Genomic DNA, 22,822 nt, shown 5'->3' on the forward strand with positions numbered 1-22,822 from the left:
ACAAGTTAAATGCGTTATCTATAGGCTAATTCTAAGTCCCTCATTACCTCAATCAATCAGATTATATTTCTTTAAACTTGCCTGCTGGATTGAATAATCAAATGAGATCTTGCTAGCGAAAATAACTAGTTAACTGTTATACAGAATTACGAGACGGCTTTCTTGCCCATTGATTGATGTATAGTCAATGTTTTACTTATCTTCTCTGTGGTGTAACGGGTTGTTCTTTTGACTTCCACACGGACGACCCGGGTTCAAGACCGGGGTCCTTCTTTTTGCAATATAGGAATAATTCAATTTGGTGCACGTTGAGAGCTATATAAAGAATGACATCCTCAATGCATGTAGATTTATAATATTTTAACTTAAAACCAGGCTACTTTGGCGTATAATCATTAATATTATATTCAAAAAAATCATATTGGAAACACCGGGATTTGAACCCGGGTCGAAAAGTTGGCAGGCTTGAGCGCTACCGCTGGGCCACTGTGCCAGATGGGATAAATTCATTGTTTATACATTAATGAACGAGAGACCCGTGTTTAGAATATTCCTTATTTTGAATGAAGTTTTATTTCTTTATCCTCATTCATTCATGTGACGTCAACGGCTCATTCAATTTCTCAAATCCGTCAAACAGCGCATCTCATCAGACATCTTAATCCCAGTTACAATTAAAATAACCACATTTTTGTGTACATCGCACGAGCGAGCGCCACCGTCGCCACGGTATATATAACGTGCATTATTTAGGACAAAGTGAATTTAATATCAGCATTTTGGGTCTATTTTACATTTCAAAAGCCCCCTCTGGAAGAATGGAGCACAAAAACGTAATTCAGAATGGTATAATGCAGATCGTAGACTGTGGGAATAGTTTCAGGAAACGAGCTGTCACTTCTTTGCGGGGGCGTGGCTCTGCGTGATCGGGCTAACTTGAACTTGAACTCTGCTTTCGAGCAGGCTCAAACTTTTGGATCTGTTGGCATGGTGATCTGGAAAATCCAGGTACATGAAATCGGAAAGTCCGGCTAACCCAGTTATCCAGCTAAAGTTATCCGGCTAACTCAGTTATCCAGGTACAAGAAACAGGGCCCAGCTCTGCTGTGGTTTTTAGTTCATCGTTTAATGTTTTGCCCTTTGCCAGCCATTGCTGTGCTCCCTTGTTTTGTTACTGAAAGTAAAGCTCTATTTTTGAATACTTCACCCCTGGCTCCACGCCTCATTGTGCCTATTGCCTTTCTCCTCGTCCTGTTCTGCGTTTGGGTCCTCCGCCAACACTAATCCCTAACATGAACATTGTTACTCAGCTGATAGAGTTGTGTCCTTCCTGATGACTTGTCGTACAGAACTTGTAAGTCGCTTTGGATAAAAGCATCAGCTAAATGTAAATGTAATGTATTTAGGTATCATTTTGTATTCCCAACTTTAAAAGAAAAAAAGTTATGTTAGACCGTAAAGACAAACCTGAACTGTTTTAGAATGGTAAGACTATACCTCTTAAGGCAGCCCCCTGAATTCTCTACAATATTAGAAAAATAATAGGCTAATAATAATAATTTAAAAAAGATAATAATAATAATTGTATTTCAAGCATCCTTGCCTGTTAGGCGGAGACTCTGTCTGAGGGACGGTGGCTTCCAGGTCCAGCAGGTGATGTGGTGATGCGGGAGACCATGGCCTGTGATCAGGACCCTCTTCCTCTCAGACCACATCAGAGAACAGATCTGCAGAGACAACCATTGTGGCGTTACATCACTATTCAGCAAGGTGTCCTCTGTCTGTCACCAGGTAGGGCTTAGAATCAGTACTGTGTCCTTGGGTCTGTCGCCAGGTAGGAATCAGTACCGTGTCCTTGGGTCTGTCGCCTTTATACCAAGAGAAAAGAGGTTGTGCACAGGAAAGATTGGGTTGGAGGGTTAAAGGGGGGAGGAGGGGGGAGTTAGGAGGGGGGATGGTTTATGTGAGTCGGGGAGGGCTGGAGAGGGTTGAAGGGGGGGGGGTTGAGAGACAAAGGATGGTGACTAATTGCTCAGGGGAGACAAAGGGATTGACTGGGAGACAAAGGGATTGACTGGGAGACAGGACATTTGGGGGATTAAATCTGGGATGGTAGTATGTTTGGGGGGGAACCATATAATTCCACAATGGCAACTTCCATGATCCCATGCTCCTTCACAATGCCACCAAACACCACATTCTCTTATTGTTGTGAGTGAGAGACCCCTAGTGGCAGAAAATTACTTATTGTACGTTCAAGAAGTTACCCACTCAGGGAGGAGTGCCAATCAAGCCCAAGTTCAGCTGTGATATGTGGAAATTAGGGCTGTCCCCGACTAAGGATTTGGATAGTCGACTATGATTGGCCAAAATTTGCCGTTAGTCGACTATTATTCGACTGGAAAAAAAATGGAAAAAAGTATAAAGTATAATTTTTTATTTATTTTTTATCATTCCATTTGGGCTGTGGGGAATGCTTATTGTCTGAAGGACTCGACTGAAGGCTTCTTGTCCTCTGCAAAAGCATGCAATTGGTCCACTGATGGATACATCTTGATATTTGTCTAGTCTAGTGTGTTCATTAGATGGGTGAAATCCTCTTTCAGTGCCTCTGTGCCTGTTTTCGTAGGCAGTTAGCCTCTGGTATGCGTGCCATTAGCGTTAGCCACGCTTCTAGGCCTCTTTTCTTTTGGAAAGAATGATAATAATTTTTTTTATTATTAATACAAAACTTTAATTTTTTTTTGTATTCAACTAAGAGGTTGGCAGTCGACTACGGCTCCTTTCGACCGATTAGTCGACTAATCGACTAATAGGGGTCAGCCCCAGTGTTGCAGTGCTGGTATAACGCGGTATAACTGCGTTTTACCTTGGTCACTGAGGCTGAAGTACGCGCAATCGCGCACGGATATGTTCCCGCGTGTACGCGCAGTCACGCACACAAAAATCCGCTGTTCCCATTCGTTGTAACTAAGTATCGGCTCGGCCCGCGGCCACCGTTTTTACATAACAAAAGCACAGGTAGAGTAGGCTGACCAAACGTCCTCTTTTGCCCGGACATGTCCTCTTTTCACGCCCTGTCCGGGGCGTCCGGGGGGGGGTTTATTAATTCATCGAAATGTCCGGGGTTTCACTGTTTTTCAGTTTCAGTTTCAGTTTCACGGCCCTTTGCGAGCATCTGAAGGCTCGGGGCTGCATTTTTCGCCGAACGCATTTTTCGTTGCCGTTCGAATGCCATCTGGATCGCCAAAATCCGTGCCTCGGTTCTCGAGTTACATGCCGATATGTCAGGCATGCGACTTTTTACATGGCATTATCCAACCGGACTCCCGGAGAAGCATGCAGCTGCAGAGCCGCAGAGCCAGCGGCGCTCTCTGGGCCGCGCGCTGACAGCCGCGCTGTGAGGCAATAGTATCCAGCTGCAGGACGAGAGCACCAACACTCTCAGGACTGCAACACTTTAAGGACCCACACTTTAAGGACCCTCGCTTCCATTGGCTGATTTGGGTCACATGACCGTCCCACCCAATGGCTGAATTGATTGATTGATTGATTGATTGATTGATTGATTGATTGATTGATTGATTGATTGATTGATTGATTGATTGATTGATTGAAAACTTTATTAACAGATTGCAGAATGGGTACAGTACAGCTAAATACAATTGTTAAGGGGATGCAGACCAGAGAAAGACTTTCGTCTTGTTTACATCAGGGTCCCCCATTTTCAATTCATCATAACATATATGACATACACGACATACAGATAGACAGTACTGCTACATCTATACATTTATGACATATACCAGATTTGCAAATACAGTACTGTTTGTGATACAAAAGTTTCATACGCTGCTATCTTTTTCAGCTTCTCTATTTCAAGGCAAAAAAAAAAGAAAAAATCTGTGCCAAAAAAAACTGTGCATGCGCGCGCGCACGCGCGTGGAGCGTTTGACCTACTGTCAATTTGCCACTGCACCACTGGTCAGCCCTAGTGGAAATAATCAGAAAATGCCTGTAAAATATGCTTTAACTGTCAATTCTGATTTGAATTCCAAGATTTTCTCCCCTATAAAATCGATCACTTGCCTAGTCATATAAATCAGCTGTTGAGATAAAGACTAGTATCATCCTCCTCCTCCTTTCATCTTGATTATCACCTGTGAGTCGGTGTGGACAGAGCTTATACAGCTCCCTGATTGGACATCCCAGATCCTGAGCTGTCCGTCACTCCTCCCACCTCCTGTAGCGATCAGCTGTCTCTGCCACGGACACCAACCCATTGCCTGAACGCCCACATGCACAAAACACACACATGTACACGTGCACAAAACACACACATGTACACAAAAGATAACACTGGTATAATTTCACTTTTGGCTCACTTTTTTGCATTAGTCACAACGGTTGTGGTGACTTCAGTCAGGTTCACTTCCATAATAATAATATAATAATTTTGGAAAATATTGGTTAATTTTGGTTCAGCCAATTTTGATCAGAAATGAAGTGTGTCAACAGTGTGGATCTGAAAGGATAAATGCTAAAACTCCACCTGGAAAGCTGGGGAAAAAAAGAAATAGGTCAGAGATCTGTGATCTCAACATAACGAAGGTTATCCTATAACCCTAGTTATATGAGTAATAGCGAGCGCTTTGCTCTATTGGAACTATCCCTTTAATCATATTCTACAATGAAAAATGTCACCACGTGTACGACCTGCCCACCTGCCTGACCACTCCCACATCCGCTCCTATATAAGCGGGGTCATGGCCACACCACAGCTCCTTCCCCAGTCTTTCACAGCCGAAACGGAAGACCGTGGGGTCCTCAGTGAGTCAGAGCAAAGCGCTCGCTATTACTCATATAACTACGGTTATAGGATAACCTTTGTTATATTTCGTTATTACATGGCGTTTTAACATTCGCCGAAATGCTTGATTGTGATTGGTCAATAGCGCTCGGCAGAGGTCCGTTATTACTCGATAACGGACCTCTGCCGAGCAATAATGACCGCTGTTCGCAGCTGAAGCAATCAAGCCCACTGACGCACACTGCATCAGTGCAATCAGACACACCTGCCGGCTGCCGGCGATGACAGCGCGGAGCGACAGAACAGAACTGCGTCTGCATTTGATCTCGTCTTGTCGATGGTGTAAAATGAATTAGGTATATTGTTCGTAAGTTAGCCATGTAATAAGCGGGATAATGTATAGCCTATACTCGGTCATTGTCGCAAAATAATTGACCTTCACTACGTTTAGAACACCTCGGCGAGGCGCCTCGGTATTCTAAACTCCGTGTCGGTCAATTATTTTGCGACAATGACCTCGTAGCTATACATTATCCCTTACTTAATAGCTTACGCTTTGCTCTATTGGAACACAAGAGCTGAGCAGAGCGTAAGCCTGACAGATGCACCCGCTGAGGTCCCCTACAACCATCAGAACCGGGGAGGATCCGGGCCCCCCCGCCCCCCCTAGCGAGGGACGGGAGGGAGATCGGACCCGACTGTGCGAAGAGGGTTTAGCGCCTCAAACGCACAGGGTGAGCAGATCGTGGGACTTACCTTTGTTTAGAAGGGCCCACGACTACTCAGACGCGCATCCCACACGCCACCAGGGAACGGACGTGAGCAAAACCCCTGTCACAGCCCCCAATATCGCGGGGTCGGGATACAAAAATGAATAAAAACTTGTGGCAAGGCCGTAGCAGCGGAGCGCGGAGGAGGTCCCAGCCTCAGGCCACCCCGGGGCTAGGACCCACTGAAAAAAGGGGCCTGGTGAGGTCCATGAGGCCGTGGCATCGAGACCCCACCAGACGGTCACTGGCACCACCCCCCACATCGCCAGCGTATCGGACAGGGCCTAAACCAGGTGAAGGCCCTTCTCACTCCGCTCCGAAGCGCTCCCAAGGAGGCTTTCCCCCCACAATAACATGGGGCCAGCCGGCGCGCCGGGGAGACAACCCTCCAAGGAGGTTGATCCCTCAATCCAGGCCGACAGGTCCAAAGAGTAGAACTCGACCTGCGCCCGGAGCACTGCGGATTAGACAGGCGCCTAAGGGGCTTACTGTAAGAACAGTATCCCAGCGGAAAGGGTGTTCCGGTATGCTGTGCACCATGTCACAATCTCCACGAACCCTGACCCCGCCAATTTATTAATCCCGCGCGGTCGAGGTTCAGAGAAAGAGTTTGACACAATTGGCAGATGTCATGAAATATGCGGAGGCATACTCTCGGGCAGACGGGGTCAAGCCCGGCCTCAACCCGCGAGTCGACTCTGCTACCAACACACCGGGGAGACAACCACCCCCCTATGTTTATTATAACAGGAGGTGGGTGCTCCCTTAACCCACTAAGAACCCCCAGAAACACAACTGCGAGTATACACAGGCTATACAATGCAGTTTAAGCGTTTCAGGTTTAAAAAGGGTTAACCCAGGCCAACAGGTTATTGAGGGCAAGGCCCGACCTGGGCCTGGCGGACCGGGACCTACACAGGGATGCATAGAGGAGTTGACAGAAGCAGCTTCCCCGACAGCCCCCTCCCATCCCCGGTTTAACAGGGAGGGAGGGGTGAAACAAATGGAGAAGGACCAACCCCCTAACATTGTGCAAAAAGGTACAACACAGTATGGACCAATGCACGCCACTGTTAAGGGCAACTCAAGGTGACATGTATATGACACACACATTCATGACATCAACCCCTGTGACGTCCGGCCCGACCTGGCATTTTCCCCCCGGAAAAGCACAGAGTCGCTCGGGGAACCAGAACCTGTCTGCGCCCCGGCAGACAACGGGTTAAACTGATCCGGTCCGGCGCGACCAGCACCAGTCCCGTGCCCTAGTCACGCCGCCACCCCCAGTCCTAAGAGGGGGGTAGGTAGTGGTACGCATGTCGATCCAAAACATCACAGAGGGGGCCACCAAGACGGTCAGTACACGAACGCACTGCTCTTGGTGGCCCACCCAAAGGCGTGAACCCCCCTGCCAATGTTTGATCTACTCCGTCATCTCCCCCCGGAGATGTACGTGAGCCATCGAGTCTAACCTTGTGCACTGGCGCTCGGTAGAGACAAAAATCTCCTTCCCAGCCGACCGCATAAAAAAACGCTGTTTTTATGATGTTGGGCAACCAAGGCGCGCCGGACCCACAAAGCATATTCAATCATTGAAAAAACACCCTGGGCCAGCGCTGATCGGTCTCGTAAGACCATACACTGATTCATAAAACAGCGTATATGCTCGCAAAGAACCCGAGAACAGTAACGGCGAATTTCTAACAAGAAAGAGCCTCACGTTTCCCCTTGCTGTCTGGGACGCCTGAATACTTTCGACAACAAATGTTTGTTTCCTCGTCTCTGATTGGCCCGCGCATTTCTGGTCATGTGATTTACTGATTACTTGATTATCAGAGTAACTTAGTTACTTTGAAAGTAACTAGGTTACGAAGTCGTCGTCGTTCCCCCAACAGTTTTTTTTAAACGCTTTATTGAAAGTGCATAAATTGTTTTTAACTTGTTTCTCTGCACATAACGTAAATTGTTAAACTAGTGCTTCAGCTTCTGTACCATCAAGTATGGTAAAGCAACAGTCTATGATGCTCACAGCATTAGAGCAGCCAGCCAGTGGTTTTACAAAACCAGTGTATCACATCTAACAAATGCAGGCTGAACTATTCAATTATATCAACTGTAACTATTAAATTGTTTTTATAAATGTCTCTCTATAAACATACAATCAGTCTCTCTTTAACATGTAAATTAACTGTAAATCTGGCAAATAAGAGCTTTTGCTCTGCCACCATCAACCCTCCTGTACCTAGTCGAAGCGTCGGCTAGTGTTGTGATTCCAGATGCTTTCAATGCAATTGGATGTGCTGTTTTTAGCGGTAGACAGTATTTTGTTTCCTCCGCCGTGAAGTAGTGACTGAGGCTACGTTTAGACGAGCGTTTTGGGGTGGAATTCTGAACAGAAACCTTGCGGTTTCACTTTTAATTTTGCCAAGCGTTTTGGGGTGGAATTCTCCGACGACGGAGCCCTGCTGTCACACGATTGGCGCATATGTCACATGACGTGCTGTGAAGACCCGCCCTACTCTGCCTCTGATTCGCAGACTGTGGATGGGGAATGTGATTTGACCAAAGCAGAGTCACTCACAGACAGAGGGACCAGTCACGCCGCGGGACACATTCTTGTATTTAACCCTTTCACTGCCACACCACGTCACTCCCAAAAGAAAAACAGCTCAAAATGTATTTTTGACTGTCGAAAACGAAATAAAATACTGCATTCCGCCTGCATTATGAATTTATGATGAGATAGTAACGAAATAGTAATGCACAGCCACTTGGACAAGTAACTGCAATCAGATTACTGGCTTTTAAAGATTAACGCGTTAGATTACTATTTTCGGGGAAAAGTAATCAGATTACAATAACGCGTTACTTAGTAACGCGTTACTGGCATCACTGGACATGTGCGGCAATCGTGGGACCGCAAGTTTCTACACTGGTTAAGCTTAGGCGCTCTTTCGAAGTTGGTTAAGGTTAGAGTTTGTCTTAGAGCATGGCACGCCTGCCCTTCTATCGACGGTTAAGCTTAGGCACTCTTTCGAAGTTGGTTAAGGTTAGAGTTTGTCTTAGAGCATGGCGATAGAACGGCAGGTAGTTTGCAGGCTGTTAGACCCGGAAATAGGTGCAGAACTTGCTGTCCCACGATTGGCGCACATGTCACATGACCTGGCCAATCAGAGCGCAAAACTCGAACACGGAAACAAACATTTGTTGTCGAAAATATTCACGCGTCTGGGACGAGCAGCAGGGAATAAGACACAGACACGGGTCCTCACATGACGAGCCTGGGAATAACAACCGCGTCAATTCTGCTCTTTATGTAAGAGGGGAAGACAGCGGTTTTCCCAGAGAGACCTCAACGTGAGTAAACAATTGAAAAAGGTTCATGTAACACATTGGACTAAGACTCTCTGAGGAGGAGGCTCTGAAACTCTGAGGAGGCTCCCTCACTGAGAGGGAGGTTCTGAAACTCCCTGAGGAGGAGGCTCTGACCCAATATACACTACTGGTAGGGAGCAGAGTAGAAGACAATTGTGTCTACTGCATTGCATCACCTATCCTTTACAATGATAGCAGTCTGCAGCACAGGCCCTGTAACTCACAGACATGTCTCTTGGCCAATAAGAAAAACACGCTTGTGCTTCAATGGCCTCTCGAGCCTGGGAATAAAAACCACGTAAATTCTGCTCTTCATGTAAGAGGAGAAGACAGCGATTCTCCCAGAGAGACCACAACGTGAGTAAAACAATTGAAAAAGGTTCATGTAACAATTGGACTAAGACTCTCTGAGGAGGAGGCTCTGAAAACTCTGAGGAGGCTCTCTCACTGAGAGGGAGGTTCTGAAAACTCAGAGGAGGCTCTGAAACTCCCTGAGGAGAGGCGAGTCAATATATGGTTTAACCCCAAAAAAATTGATACAAAAGGTTTTTCAATGGATTCTGGTAGTATTGGGCGTGCTAAATAACATACTAAAAGTCGACCAAAATCGACCCCTCCGAAAGCCGTCATTTCCAAGATGGCGTCCCAGATGGCGCCGGGGCGATTAAAATGGCTATATCTCAAATTAAGAAAATGGTGCAAAGGATTTCTCAACTGATTCTGGTACCTCTGGGCATGCTCACTAACATACTAAAAATCTAGGAAAATACACCTTCCAGAAAGGCTTCATTTTCAAGATGGCGTCCAAAATTGCGGCTGGCCAAGCTTAAAATGGCTATATATATGTCAATATAAAAATTATATAAATGATTTTGTCATTTGATTCTGGTACCCCAAGTACCCCTAGACATACTTAGGAACATACTAAAGTTTTAGGGAAATACACCTTCCGAAGAGGCTTAATTTTCAAAATGGTGTCCAAAATGACGACTGGGAGCTTAGAATGCCTGTATCTCAAATGGGAAAACATTTCTAAAGGATTTATAAACTGATTCTGGCACCTCTATACATTAATAACAAGCAAAATATCTAGCTAAATATATCTGCTAGGAATGCATCATTTGCATCATCAAAATGGCTGCCTGTAGCTTATTTTGTCTAAAATTAAAATTGGTTATTATATTCAACCTAGAAAGCTGGCTTTGGTGTTGAACACAAAATAAATGACCAACTTATTGTGGTCTTTAGGCCTACTCATCATCATCTTCAGGATCCTCTGGGAGAAACTTGTTATGTGGATTGTCACATTCATGAAGTTGACATGGTCCACAGACAGTAGTACAAGGTAGTCCATATTTTCTGCATGAGCAGCGAAGTGTCTTGCAGGCAGTGGTACAGTTACAATGAATGACCTTCAAGAGACTGTCTGGAGCAGCATTCATTGTTGACATGAGTGGGACAAATCTATTGTCCTGCAGTTTCCAGCCCCAGTCTAGAGCATCTATACCATCATCTGTTCCCATCCAGACCATGACCTGGTAGTATGCTCTACGACAGTGGAATTTGGTAGCAGATTCAGTTGGTGGTAGACGTTCAGGCGTTACCGTTGATGAAGCTGAGACAACCTTCTTGCTGAAAATGTTATATCTCATTTTTGCAAGCGAATCTGTGCACTTTCCACCAAAAAAGACAGCCATTGCTTGGCACCCAAGGTCATCGATCACATCTGTTGTCTGGTTTGGTACAGTGAATGCATTGGCACAAGCCTGAAGGACAGGATCCCCTTTTACAAGTTTTTGGAATGCTGTCTTTTTGCCAACTCCAAAGATCCGGGAAGTTGTGTCACAGCCAGTCACAGCATGGATGAACAGCAACTGAGAACACACATCCTGTCCGAGTACTTCTTTCAAATGGTTTATGGCGTACACTTTAAAACTGCCATCAGCTTTCGACTTGTCTGATCTGAAATAAAGGCCCTTGCTATCTCTCTGTGCATAGTAAAGAAGTAAGACGAGGAGATCAGTATCTTCTCCAATCAGCATTGTGGTGTGAAGAAGAGATGATCCCACTGCGGCCCTTACTATGTCTACATCAGCATCTCCAAGTGAATTGACCACAGTGCAATCCCGTTCTTTCAGTTCATCACTTATCATGTGGATCAGTTTCTGTTTATTCAGATCTCTTGACAGGAACTCCTCCTTCTTACCTGAGAACTCTGTCTCAGCAGTGAAGTTGACAATGGGATGAATATTGTTTCCTCTTCTTTGATGTGTGTTGTCTTTAATGGATGGCCCATCCTCATAGCCATCAAACACAATGGTTGTAGCTGAGCCATAATGTTGGATGGTGAAGTCTGCATATGACTGTGCAATTTTACCATAGCTTTGTCCGTGCTTCCATTGTATTCGGTGAAGGAGTGAACCACCATCAAGAACATAATGCTCAGTTTCTGGTACAGAATCTAGGATTGCATCACTTGCATGATCACAGATCGCATGCGCTAGTTGTGGTTTATCAGCTTTGCGGAAGACGTTTCCGGCTTCAAAGAGGGCAGGAGGGAAAGGACTGAGTTCGTAACGCATAACCTCCTCCAATGACAGCTCTCCAGTTTGGGAGACAATAAGGAAACGTTGGCTTTATCCTTTCTACTAAATGAAAATGTGAATGCCGTAATCATGTCATAATCATGCACGTTCACTCCATCCTCAGCGACAACACCTGTAACAACATTCCTTAAAGAAGAGTCTGGAGAGAAAGGTGAACATATAGCAAGTTTTGAAGTGATCTTCTCCAGGTCAGCAGCATCCCTTTTCATCCTTGCCTCTGTTGAATCCTTGTGCTGTTCTGATGTTGTGTATGTCTGGTTTGAGAACTCCTGCATTGCGGTGTTATACTCTGATGTTATGCCCTTTGACATTGTCCAAAGGGATCTCTGATTGTCGGTCATTCCACTTCCATGTGTCATCCCTCCTGTAGTCTTCAATGACCTCATCAATGTTGTTTCGATTACAAGATCTGAGCTGAGGCCTGCCCATGATTGGCTGCTGCGACGGATAACATGAAAACCCTTTTCAAATTGTCTGAAGACATCTGGGTGGTTGATGTGAAGCTGACTCATCTCTTGGACATAAAAGTGTGCCGATTTCAAGTAATTGTAATGCCCAGCCAATGGCATTTCACCCTTAACTATTGAGGTATACATTGCTTCAGACTGTTCAACCATTGCTGCAAATTCATGACTATCATCTACCATTTCTGATATTATCATGCGGTTAAGACATTTGTCAACCAGAAGATGGCCACGGAATGCTCTCTGAACTGATTTGCCTGTCATCATATGGGCTACTGAGTTCTCCCCATAGACTACCCCTAGAATGTCCTTAAGTCCTGTACCGTCCATCAGTGTACCAATTGCTCCTAGCAAATTCATAAATGTGTGAAATCCTCCTAGGAGCAGGACAAAGGACTTGAGGTGACTGCACTGTGGTGAATCTAGGATTATCTCTGCTGCTTTCCAATATAGGGGTTGGTCAAATGTAACTACTGGGGCAAGGTGGTGTTTGGATGCCAAACCACAAATGAACTCCAGTGTTGACAGAATGCATGTTTTGTCTCCGGAGTACATGTCTATCATTGGTAAGTATCTCACTGAAGACTGCCCTGGATGTTCATCTCCCTTATGAATAATGTGCATCATCCCCTGCCAACCAGGTGCAGGCTGTTTGAAATTGAACGATAACTCCCAAAGCAGATCAACCATCTTGTTACATTCTGCGAGTCTTGGAAGTTCTTTAAATGTGGTGTCTCTGCAAAAGTGTTTGGCAAAGTGATAATCTATTATCACAACTTTTGACCTCTGCACAAGATTCAGTTCATTAATTCTGAACCTCGGAATCCTTTGGTCTGTCTTCTGTCCTGGTGTCAAGGCAGCTATCATGCCCATCCCATGAAATGTCCCTTTCCCATCAATGATGCCGGAAGGTGTATTTTCCTAGATTTTTAGTATGTTCACAAGCATGTCTAGAGGTACCAGAATCAAGTGAAAAATCATAGTTATATATTTTTTTCTATTGAGATATATAGCCATTTTAAGCTTGGTCTGCCGCCATTTTGGACGCCATCTTGAAAATTAAGCCTTTCTGGAAGGTGTATTTTCCTAGATATTTAGTATGTTAGTGAACATGCCCAGAGGTACCAGAATCAGTTGAGAAATCCTTTGCACCATATTCTCAATTTGAGATATAGCCATTTTAATATCTCCACCGCCATCTGGGACGCCATCTTGGAAATGGCGGCTTTCGGGGGGGGTCGATTTTGGTCGACTTTTAGTATGTTATTTAGCACGCCCAATACTATCGGAATCCATCGAAAAACCTTTTGTATAAATTTTTTTTGGGTTAAGTGCTTTTTTTTCATAGATTGACTCGCCTAGGAGGCTCTGATCCAATATACACTACTGGTAGGGAGCAGAGTAGAAGACAAATTGTCTCTACTGCATTGCATCACCTTTTTTTGTGTGGAGGAGGTAAATAATAAGCAATGGTTTGATGTTTGCCATGAAGAAAACCCAGAAAAAGCACTGGGAGAATTTATGAAGTATTTCATGGGGATAGCTGATCAGCATGCTCCAATGAGAAAATGGTCGGCACGGACAAATTGTGCACCGTGGTTGAATAATGAGATGAGAAGTCTGATGGTCCAACGAGATGATGCAAAAAAATGCAAATAGAACAGGTAATCCATGTGACAAACAACATTACTGTAAACTAAGAAACGCGGTAACCAAATTGAATAAATGTAGAAAAAAGGAATACTACATGCAGAAAATCAGTGATTCTAAAAATGATGGGTAAAAATTATGGAGAACGTTAAATAACATAATGGGGAGGAACTCAAAACATGCATCCTTCCTTTATAGAAACAGAGGGTAAATTCCTTACCAAGCCAGCAGATATTAAAAAAAAATTTAATGATTACTTTACAAATAAAGTAGACAAGCTGAGGAATGCCATGGGTGCAGTCGAGGACACAGTGTCACATAACATCATTAAAGATTGTATCATGAAGGAAAAGCAGTGCATGTTTGAATTCCACCATGTTACAGAGGAAAATGTTGAAAATATGCTTTTACACCTGTCTGATGATAATTCTCCTGGTATTGACAACTTGGATGGTAAACTGCTCAAAATGACTGCCAAATACATATCTAAGCCATTAACTCACATCTTCAATAAATGTTTAGAGAAAGGTGTGTGCCCTGAGATCTGGAAGGAAGCCAAGGTTATCCCATTACCTAAGGACAAAAGAAAAACCTTCGCTGGTTCCAATAGTCGACCCATAAGTCTCCTCCCAGTGTTAAGTAAAATAATAGAAAAAATTGTATACACCCAAATTCAAAACTACTTTTCAAGTAATAGTCTGATAACGAACTACCAACATGCATATAGAGATGGTCACTCTACAAGCACAGCACTTGCCCAAATGACCGACGAATGGTTTAAGAGCATGGATGATAGGAGGCTTGTTGGAGCTGTGATGTTAGACTTTAGCGCAGCTTTCAATGTGATCGATCATAGTCTGCTGCTGAACAAACTCAAATGCTATGGCTTTGGCTCTGTTGCTATGTGTTGGATGGAGACCTACCTGACTAGGAGAAGCCAGCGAGTATTTTTCAATGGGAGCTTTTCTGAAAGTAAGGTGTTGCAGTGTGGGTCCCACAGGGAAGTTCGCTTGGGCCTTTGTTATACTCAATGTTGAATATAGAGGATGTATGTATGGTTGTAACTGACTGTAATTGCTCTCTACTGCCCTCATGACTGCATGTATATCTGTGTCCACTGGAGGGCGCTGTAGGCGGAGCATCTACTGTCTACACCAGGTTGGGACTATATAAACCTTGGTTCCCTCCTACTGTTTCTTCTTCTCACTCCTGCCCCTCCTGGAGAGGAGATCATATGTGCTGCTGTATTATGAGACAACATGATAAATAAACCGCTGCCAGCAGAGCTAGGCCAAAGATAGAATACCATGCCTCTTGTATACATTATTGTCGCCCCATTGCCAAATCTGTTAACACTCAATAGTCACAAACGACCTCCCTTATGTATTAAATAAATCTAGTGTAATCATGTATGCTGACGATTCGACAATGTACAGTACAGCATCAACATGTAGTGAGTTAAACAATATACTTGGAATAGAGCTTAAAGCCATAACAGACTGGGTCAACAATAACAAACTGGTACTCAACATTGCAAAAACAAAAGCAATGGTGTTCGGATCCAGGCACATATTAAGCAGCGATCCACAATTAAGCCTGACTCTGGCTGGTCAGCCAGTGGAACAGGTAAAAGAGGCTAAGTTGCTTGGCATGGTTCTTGATTCTGGTTTAAAGTGGACAAAGCAAATTGACAGTATCATAACAAAAATAGGAAGGAGCATAGCTGTGACAAGAAAATGCACAAAGTATTTAACACCAACCACTTTGAAAGAAGTCATCCAGGCTCTGGTTTTGTCACATCTTGAGTACTGTCCCGTCATATGGTCATCAGCAGCAAAAACACATATACAGAAACTACAAATAGCTCAAAATAAGGCTGCCAGGCTAGCTCTCCACTGTTCAAAGCGCACTAACATTGGAGTTATGCACAGACAATTATCATGGCTTCCGGTTGAGAAACGTCAACTCTGCAATCCTGTCTCATTACTTTTCTCAGAAATGTTCTCAAAACCACAGTATTTTTATGATCATATAGTTTACATAAGAGAAGAACATGACCATATGACCAGACAAGCTACGTCAGGCCATCTAATGGCACCTAAACCGAGAACAAATCTACTCAAATCTTCTGTGACTCATTGCCAAGCTACTTAGCTGAAATAGAATCCAAGGCCACCTTCAAGAGGAAGTTAAAGTGCCATCTACTAACGAGCATGCACTGAGCCCTTATGCTGGCATAGCGGTGAAAACCAATTGACTGTTAGTTGTATTTATGTTGATGGCAGTGAGTGCTGCTCAGGAAGCACTATTTATTTGATTTTAATTATTTTATTTTAATACTTTTTACTAATAAATATCTTGTACAATATCATCCTAACTGATATTGATAATGATGTAATTGATGATGTAATTGATGTTGATGTTGATAAATATTGTTGTATCGTTGTGTGTGCCGGACCCCAGGAAGAATAGCTTTTGTCAAGTGCAAAAGCTAATGGGGATCCTAAATAAACATAAACATAAACCTATCCTTTACAATGACAGCAGTCTGTAGTACAGGCCCTGTAACTCACGGACATGCCTCTTGGTCAGCAAGAAAAAGCGTCTGTGACGTTTTCAAATGGCCGGGGGAAACCTGTGTCCCACCTATCCTGATTTGGTGTGGGAGACAGGAAAATCCCATCCCCCATGACGAGAGAGAGAACACCCTCAACAGGGAGACTGATAGGTAGAAAGGCACAACCTCTCGGCCATGACAAACCAATTACATAATCCAACATATAGTTAGATATAGCGATAGTTAGATAACCTAGGTGGGCACAACACTAAAGGCACAACACAGGCCCGGACTGGCCATCGGGAGCACCGGGAGTTTTCCCGGTGGCCTGGCCTGCACAGATAAAAAAAAAATTATATAAAAAAAATTAAAGTGATTTTTTTTTTTTATTATAATTAAAAAAAAATTGTCAGGCCATTGTTTCTAGTTGTGGCGGCGCGATAGTTAGATAACCTAGGTGGGTGGGGAACAACCAGGATTTCACTGTCTGCGACAGAGTTGGAGAACTATCTGACTCTCTCCCTCACGCGGATCACACACACACAATGGAGCCGTGCTGCCGCTTGTGATTGGTGGAGGCGGGACCAGGCGATACAACTGATTGACAGCGGAGGCGGCGAATGGAATGGCAGATGGCACTCGGATGCAGAATAACAGCCAGGCAATGAGCCAGGTAGTGAGGGACTCGGGAGAGATACAGTAGCGAAAGTCAATTAACGTTGATGTCAAGATGGACAGTGGAAGAAAGAGAAAGGGTGGAGGAGAGAGGGATAAAACAAAGAAAAAGAAAGGCCCTTACAGGAGAGAGTGGTTAACTGTATTATAATAGTAAATAGAAAAATATGTTGTGCTCTTGCTTTTTTCTTTTTGAAGGTGGAGAGAGTAGCATTGCTAGTGTCACAACAGTTTTATTTGAGGTCCATAACAGTACATTGTACTAAGCAATTGTTGGCTCATTAGTTTGTGATTCACATGCACTAAAATTCACCAGAATGCAGGAAATTAAGTCTTTGTAAAAACTGGTGGGGGACCCCCAGACCCCCCGCTTAAAAAGTGGCCTGATTGGGGCTATATTTCGAGCTATATCTCCCGGTATGAATTGTTTCCCGAGTCCGGCCCTGGCACAACATATTCCAGTTAAGGGTATATTTTTTTAATGATTCGTTACGGTGTAATCAATACTTCCATTTGTATAAATTGCCTTAAGCGGAGCCTGGCTGAGGAGCTGGCTGAGGAGCGCGTCGCGGCTCATGCGCATGCGCGCGCTCGGCCAATCAGAGCGCAACACGGAACTGGAACAGCGTTGTAGAAGGCATTCACGCATCCGGGAGGGGGGAGGTTTATTTTATCCACCCCCTCACCACCTCACCACTGATACGACGCCAAAAGAAAGCAGAGCCGTGACACCAGTTGCATGGCGCGCGGGACAGTCCCGATATTGGGACGTTTGTCCTGCGTCCCGCTACAACAAAACAATGTCCCGCAATTCAAAGATTTAAATTTTTCTTTTTATATGTATAATTTTTTTTTTTTTTTTTTTTTTTTTTTTTCAAAGATTATTATTTAAAAAATATTTTACATGTTGTTAATTTAATGCCTCGTTCCAATACCCTCTTATATTTAAAATAAAAAAATCGGGCGACGTCAATACAATGCGCAGCCGAGCGGAGCAGCTCGACTCGAGTCTCGCGAGTCGCGCTGCCTGTCACTGTCAGACAGTCCAAGGCCGAGGCAGCTGCAGTGTGTGTGACGTCAGTCATACCTGATGTTTCTGCAGAATAGCCTAAAGCTTTTTTACGACGCAGTGCTTGAAGTTGAGGGGGATGACACAACTGTCTGTGAGCTTTATGTTATATAGGGTTTGTGGAGACTTTGGGTCTCACCCTTTTTGTTATATGAGCAACTGAGTAATCCGCTATTCACAATAAAAACATTATTATATTGTGAAGATCAACCATCGCATTCCGTCTCTTCTCTTCTACACTTCACTGCTAATAATGCTCAGGAAAAGATGGCTGAAAAGACAATTAGCTCCTGCTCTTTCTATTAATGGAGTGATTTTATCAGCTTGGATACCAAGATTGATGGTTACCTAAATAAAGATGTTGGTGACATAGACAGTAGCGGCTGAGAAGGTCATTGGTGAAGCATCTATACAGTTTAATAAGATTAATAACAAAATGTGATATATATAGCCTACCGTCTGCGTCGAATATGAAATAAAGGCATTTAAATAATAAATACATTTCTTTCATTTTAATTAGCAAAGAAAAAAAATTTAATATATATTTTTTATTTTATTTTTTTACCTACGTGTCCCGCATTGTCCCGCAAAAGCAGTGCTGCTGTCCTGCGACTGAACCATTTTGACCTGGTCACCCTAGGCGCGCCAGATGAAAGCACATACTTACCTGTAGAGTAAAAGCTTTACATGTTTGTGTAAAAAACTGACTTTATCCACGACTCTGGCTTATGTGTGAAAACTTGCCACCCGTTATTTTTATCATTACCCTTAAGCAAAGAAAAACTATCAAGCTAAAGAGAGGGACTCAAGGCCCTTGGTTATATGCCACTATGTACAACTCTGTAGGCTAACACCCAGACCAGTTGTGGACACAAACGTTACATGAAACACACACACAACTTCTCATCATACAATAAAAAAAAAACAGTTCACTTTTACTCACATAAGAAGAACGCTGTTTTTAAGTAGAGAGAAGGACATAAGCCTTGGCCAAGTGCTAGAACTACAAGCCTTGCTAAGCTATACACAATAGCGACCAACACAATTTTCAAAGAAAACTGCACAACACTCCAAGCAAGAAACGCAACCCCAGCATTTGTAGCTGTGAGTTCACATAGCACACGTCGTATCCCCCGAAATGCAGTGAGGTAACACGTTTTGTAACGCACCTCGCTCCGGCGCTCCGCCCACATCCTGCGGCCGGTCATGGTGCAGGCCGACGACATCTTCTGCCAGAGACAACGCCGAGTCAGAGCGCTCAGGGCCCGCTACTTCCCCACGACTAACGCCAACGGTTTAGCACAAGCTAACAGCTAACTCCAGGCTGACGGTTAGCATCAAGCTAACGTTTCTAGCCTTAACTCAGCAGCAAGCTAAAGGCTAGCACTCACAGGCCCACTGTTTAGCTAATAGCTACTACTGAAGCTGTGTAATGTGAGGAATAGCAATGCAGGCCTGACCACTTCAGACAGCCAACTGTCTCTTCTTTAGCCCACTCTTAAGAAAAAGGGGGCAGACAACACCCGTCCCTCTCACAGAACGGTGTTACCAGAGATATACAGTGGTGTCTGCAGCAAGCTCTGTTTCATGCGGGCTGCTGCCGCCTTGAGTTCGGGCTAAAAAACACGCAACCTCGCATCCCTCACGTCGGGAGGATACACTCACTGTCTCCATAAGATAGGCGGGAGCCAGCATCCGGCGCGGCTAGCAGAGGGCATCCCTCCTCAGAGACTTGGGAATCGAACCCAGACTCGACTTGGGGCTTCCAGGAAAAACAAAGCCTCTGTTTCCGTGGGGCTTCAAACAGGAACCCCTCGTCCCCTCCATCTCGCGATGGAAAGGCAACGGAGGAATCCCCGCTTGGATCCGGCTGTTCTGCGGGGCCGCAAGCCTGCGCAGCCAACCCTGCACTACTGACACACCTGAGGCTCGCGTCGCGAGACACCACCCACCAGCCCGTTGGTCCAGCTGCACAGCCGGAGCACAACGCCGGTGGGGGAACAGCTCAGCGACGCGCGCCCCAAATGCAAAGCGCCGGTGGAGGTCAGAATGGATTATCATCCTCTAGACTCTCCGGTGGTGACGACATTGTCCTTTCTTTCTCCCGTAAATTAGTGAGAGAGGGAGAAACAAAAGACAACAAACTAACTACTTTAACACTAAAGCGGTACTATGACACGGGCTTCGGTGGTGAAAATAGGGAAGGAGCTATGGTGTGGCCATGACCCCGCTATAGGAGCGGATGTGGGAGTGGTCAGGCAGGTGGGCAGGTCGTACACGTGGTGAACATTTTCATTTTAGAATATGATTAAAGGGATAGTTCCAATAGAGCAAAGTGTAAGCTATTAACGAAATATAACCTCCTCGAGTGTCACCATGTTTTATGTTTACGTTGCAAATAGTGATTGGTTCACAAGCAAGATATTCTTCTTCTATATAATTATACGTGTCAGTGAGGGAGGATTTGGCCCTGATCTGCCCCCTAGTGGATACTTTTCAACCCTCCAGGTACACACAAAATACGCAGGCAAGCATGTGAACAACACCGTTCCCAACGCAGCTGCTTGTCTCCTCGTACGCATGAAGTGTTAACAGCACGTGAGACTACAGTCGTCCCCAACGCACCTTAACGCCGCTGGGTTGCTTCATGGTGGCGACTGGCTGGCATGGCCTTGTCATCCCTGTGATGTCATCGTCCCATACGCTGAGGAGGCCGTCGGCGGAGCCGCTGGCCAGCCGATCCCCTGCCTGTGACCACTCCAGACTGCACACTGCCCCCTGCTGGACAGCCACACCCACCAGAGGTGTGGTAGCTCGTGGATCATGGTGATAGATACGTCCCAGAATGGAGCCACTGGTGGTTTGGGAGAACACGGTGGTGATAATCATAATTAGAAGTTGGCACTGGTTACTGGTATGGGAATTCCATATCAAAATCAGTTGCATTGTACTGATACAATAGCAATAAATGTCAGTTTCTACTCAGTTTAATTTCCCTTGACAATCATAGTGAACGGAATGCACCTGATTTCTTTAAAAACATTTGAAGATTGACTCACTCACACATACAGTTCCACACACTCTCACCTGGGAGCTGCCACTGTCCAACAACAGTAATGTTGGTCACTGAGAGGCTCCTCTCTAGCAGTTGATATGCTTTGCTAACCCTTCTAGGTGAGTGTCTACCAGCAGGGAATATCTGAGGTGAAATCATTGAATTTCTTTAGTCAAGGACTTGTCTAGGTAAAGTTTCACACTAACTTTAACCCCCTCACTAGCTTCCAATAGGTCAGTGGTTCTCAAACTACGGGTCGCGAACCAAATTGGGGTAGCGGGTAGGTCACAGTGCTCTACTTGCATTGGCAAGTAGAAAATAATTATATAAAAAAAGATATATATATATATATATTTGTTTTTGTTACTGTTCTGGCAACATATTTTGGCTAAATATGCCTCGTTTTATAAATGTGTATTGATAACAGTGCTGTAATTAAATGTTCTAATAAATATGCATGATCAAGTTCAACAACGTGTGCTTTTATTTTGATATTCCTTAATTCCACGTTTGAAATTACGCAATACATTAAGTGTGGGGTCCCCAAAAAAAATCTTAAATAAAATGGGGTCACGGTATGAAACAGTTTTAGAACCTGTGCAATAGGTGCTCCCTAGCCCTGCTTGACCTGCAGGAGAGGTGCTCACTAGCCCTGCAGGAGAGGTGCTCACTAGCCCTGCTTGTACTGCAGGAGAGGTGCTCACTAGCCCTGCTTGTACTGCAGGAGAGGTGCTCACTAGCCCTGCAGGAGAGGTGCTCACTAGCCCTGCTTGTACTGCAGGAGAGGTGCTCACTAGCCCTGCTTGACCTGCAGGAGAGGTGCTCACTAGCCCTGCAGGAGAGGTGCTCACTAGCCCTGCTTGACCTGCAGGAGAGGTGCTCACTAGCCCTGCTTGACCTGCAGGAGAGGTGCTCACTAGCCCTGCAGGAGAGGTGCTCACTAGCCCTGCAGGAGAGGTGCTCACTAGCCCTGCAGGAGAGGTGCTCACTAGCCCTGCTTGTACTGCAGGAGAGGTGCTCACTAGCCCTGCTTGTACTGCAGGAGAGGTGCTCACTAGCCCTGCTTGTACTGCAGGAGAGGTGCTCACTAGCCCTGCTTGACCTGCAGGAGAGGTGCTCACTAGCCCTGCTTGACCTGCAGGAGAGGTGCTCCCTAGCCCTGCTTGACCTGCAGGAGAGGTGCTCACTAGCCCTGCTTGACCTGCAGGAGAGGTGCTCACTAGCCCTGCTTGACCTGCAGGAGAGGTGCTCACTAGCCCTGCTTGACCTGCAGGAGAGGTGCTCACTAGCCCTGCAGGAGAGGTGCTCACTAGCCCTGCAGGAGAGGTGCTCACTAGCCCTGCTTGTACTGCAGGAGAGGTGCTCACTAGCCCTGCTTGTACTGCAGGAGAGGTGCTCACTAGCCCTGCTTGTACTGCAGGAGAGGTGCTCACTAGCCCTGCTTGTACTGCAGGAGAGGTGCTCACTAGCCCTGCTTGTACTGCAGGAGAGGTGCTCACTAGCCCTGCTTGTACTGCAGGAGAGGTGCTCACTAGCCCTGCTTGTACTGCAGGAGAGGTGCTCACTAGCCCTGCTTGTACTGCAGGAGAGGTGCTCACTAGCCCTGCTTGTACTGCAGGAGAGGTGCTCACTAGCCCTGCTTGTACTGCAGGAGAGGTGCTCACTAGCCCTGCTTGTACTGCAGGAGAGGTGCTCACTAGCCCTGCTTGTACTGCAGGAGAGGTGCTCACTAGCCCTGCTTGTACTGCAGGAGAGATGTCAGAGGAAAGAGGCTGTTCTTTGAGGTGATGG

At 45.2% G+C, this 22,822-nt stretch overlaps 1 protein-coding gene across 1 annotated transcript in view; it reads right to left on the bottom strand.

The window, feature by feature from the left end:
• Positions 1-1,589: 1,589 nt before the first annotated feature.
• LOC311223289 (cell division cycle protein 20 homolog B-like) overlaps positions 1,590-22,822 on the bottom strand; it is a gene marked incomplete at both ends in the record, with an annotated part of 42,851 nt that continues 21,618 nt past the window's right edge. Inside the window, 3 exons of the mRNA XM_084308082.1 lie at positions 1,590-1,727; positions 4,161-4,286; positions 20,602-20,830. Coding sequence (XP_084164208.1) covers positions 1,590-1,727; positions 4,161-4,286; positions 20,602-20,830 — 493 coding nt within the window. The remainder of the gene's footprint in view (positions 1,728-4,160; positions 4,287-20,601; positions 20,831-22,822) is intronic.

This window comes from Notolepis coatsorum (assembly GCF_963971535.1).
Source record: "Notolepis coatsorum genome assembly, chromosome: 1".
In the NCBI taxonomy this organism is placed as follows: Eukaryota; Metazoa; Chordata; class Actinopteri; order Aulopiformes; family Paralepididae; genus Notolepis; species Notolepis coatsorum.